The sequence below is a fragment of the Montipora capricornis genome, chromosome 3, assembly GCF_036669925.1.
Source record: "Montipora capricornis isolate CH-2021 chromosome 3, ASM3666992v2, whole genome shotgun sequence".
NCBI lineage: Eukaryota > Metazoa > Cnidaria > Anthozoa > Scleractinia > Acroporidae > Montipora > Montipora capricornis.
Window position 1 is genome coordinate 29,034,575 of NC_090885.1, and position 2,500 is coordinate 29,037,074.

At 39.2% G+C, this 2,500-nt stretch overlaps 1 protein-coding gene and 1 long non-coding RNA gene across 2 annotated transcripts in view; one reads left to right on the forward strand and one right to left on the reverse strand.

Moving 5' to 3' along the window:
* LOC138042828 (uncharacterized) overlaps nt 1-2,500 on the forward strand; it is a 35,453-nt gene that overhangs the window by 32,568 nt on the left and 385 nt on the right. Inside the window, exon 3 of the long non-coding RNA XR_011131093.1 lies at nt 1,643-2,500. This exon is cut by the window's right edge and continues 385 nt beyond it. This is a non-coding gene — a long non-coding RNA (uncharacterized lncRNA). The remainder of the gene's footprint in view (nt 1-1,642) is intronic.
* LOC138042826 (protogenin-like) overlaps nt 1-2,500 on the reverse strand; it is a 53,130-nt gene that overhangs the window by 22,944 nt on the left and 27,686 nt on the right. The window contains 2 exon segments of the mRNA XM_068888849.1: nt 345-803; nt 806-973. Coding sequence (XP_068744950.1) covers nt 345-803; nt 806-973 — 627 coding nt within the window.

Consider the following 2,500-nt stretch of genomic DNA (forward strand, 5'->3'; position numbering starts at 1 on the left):
TGTTTTTCAAGATTGACTTCTTCTAATGTAAAGATTTGCCAAATAGCAGCGTTGAACAGCATTTGGGACCAGAGAAATAAACTCCTTGAATAATTTTTAATCTGGGATTAGCGTTAATCGGCTTTTGAACAACAGGGCCCAGGGCCCTGATATCAAACAAGTAATCAAACACTAATACACAAACATAAAGGTCGAAGAATTGGATTATCTGTCCAGTTTAAGCCAGTTTGGGTGTTTAAGCCGGTTTGGGGGTTAATTAATGGACTACACTCTGTAATAACTATCCAGACATCAAAGCAATATGCGTTGGTTAACTGCAGCAACAATTTATTTGGCTTGCTCACCTGTAGAAATCTCCACAATGTTTGACCATTTTCCTGGAGTTTGGTCATCATACTCAGCACGCACTTTAATAAAGTACACCATGTGCTGGTTTACAGCAATTGTTTTTGTCACCACATTTGGGCACCTTTTGGAAGAGGCAATGCCAACTATCTGAATGTTCCATGAGTCCTCTGGATCATTTTTGTTGTTTGTAATAAGAATGGTAAAGCGTTTGACAACTGCATTGTAAATTCGAGGACATGCCCATGATAGCTCCACAAGTCTTGGTGAAAGAATAGTGTACGAGACATTAGGAGAGACTCTTGGTACTGATATGGGAGGCTTAACTGTAACTGTCTTACAAAACGGACCATATCCCCCTTGGTTTTCTGCACGAATCTTTAGGTAAAATGTGGTGTTTTCTTTAATTCCTGTCAATGTTCTCAACATTTTGTCTTCCTTACTGCCAACAACTCCTAAACGAATTTTTCTCGTTGCCACTCTGAATCTGGTGTTGATTTGTCGTAGGAGTAAAAAATCTCATAGCTTGTAAGTTGACCATTGGTTTTGGTAGGCTTTTCCCATGAGATTAAAACAGATCTGCGACTCTTGTATTCAAATTTTACACTTCTTGGCGGAGAACTTGGTCCTACAAATGAAATAAATCTGTTACAAGAGGCTACTATCATAATAGCAAAAGATAAATGTTGTGATTAAGCTTTCTTTGCATGATCTGGGGTGAGCAAAATAAATGTTTTTGCAAAAAGACTATCATCTTCTTTTGAGAAGTAAAACAATCTTTCTCAGGTCTCATTCCTATCCATGAAGAAAGATTTTCTTCTGCTTTTTTTGCATTTAGCCACATAAAAAAATACATAAAACCATTTTATTGCAATACATAATTCATGTCACAAACTTAGGTAGTTTTTTGTACCACACCGATATTTACATCAACTTGTAACTTTCCCAACCATTTTTCAAACTTTTTTGTCTCAGAGCCAAGGGCACCAATCCCAACAGGAACCGCATTTACCGATCTCAATTGCCAGATTGGTCAGTATAAAATGCAAACTGCAGACTACAGATTGGGTCTAAAATGCAGACTGAGGCCTGGGCCAAGGAATCATTTATACCATACTCTGCATTTTAGACCCAGTCTGCAGTCTGCATTTTATACTGACCATTTGCCAGATCCTGCCAATTTCTTTTTTCAGGTCCTGATATTTGTCTACTTTTTCAATTTCCTTTTCACAACATCTAACATCTGCGGGTATCGCATAATAAATAATTGAACAATTTTTCTCCTTTTTCACAACAGATGTAAAGGAGTGTTTGAAAGGTTCGAGGTCAAGTTGTATATCCTGCAGAAGTGTTATGGCAGAAGATTGCGGTGGTTGCAGCGCGGCAGCAGGTGGGTTAGGGGAAAGGGCTGTGCCACTTGAAACACTGAATGCCCGTCAAGTGTGATTTGTGTATCGTTAAGCTGATCTTAACATTGTTCCTACACTGGAAGAATTTTCAAGAATTGTTTTGGACAGTTTTTCAAACGCTCATCCTTCTACTCCTGTCCAAGGGGTGCAATGGACGTGTAGCCAAGAAGAACATAGGGATGGTGGCAATCATTATCACATGGCTGTGAAGTTAAGTGTTAGACGTCATTGGCTGAAAGTTCACAGTTATTTAGAAGAAAGATATTGTGTGAAAGTATTACTCAGCCTGGCATTACACAACTAAGGAGGACACAGATTTCATAGAGTCTGAAAGTCATCCGAACTTGTCAAATTCCTTCCGAACCATGTACGCCTGCAGCTAGCAGGCTTCTATCATGGAAAAGCAACAAGAGAAAAGGGCGGAAAAGACTGAGCTTTTTTTAAGAGTCACAAATTGTCGTTAAAAAGGGTATTCCCACACAGTTGCAGCTTCTTGCCCAAGCAATAATCAAAAAAGAGAAGACAAAACAGACCTTTGTGGAGTTTATAGCGAATAGGGGAGCAAAGGCGGTTGATGAAGCCCTCAGTGCAGGTTGGGAATTATAAGAAGCAGAAGCAAAGATGGAGTGCAGCAAAAAGAGTACAACCTTTGCACGGGTAGGTGCAGAAATGGCAGAAGTTTTATTTCTAAATGATTTCAGATGGTCTGTGAATATCATCCATGGCATGATTTGCTATTGCAATTG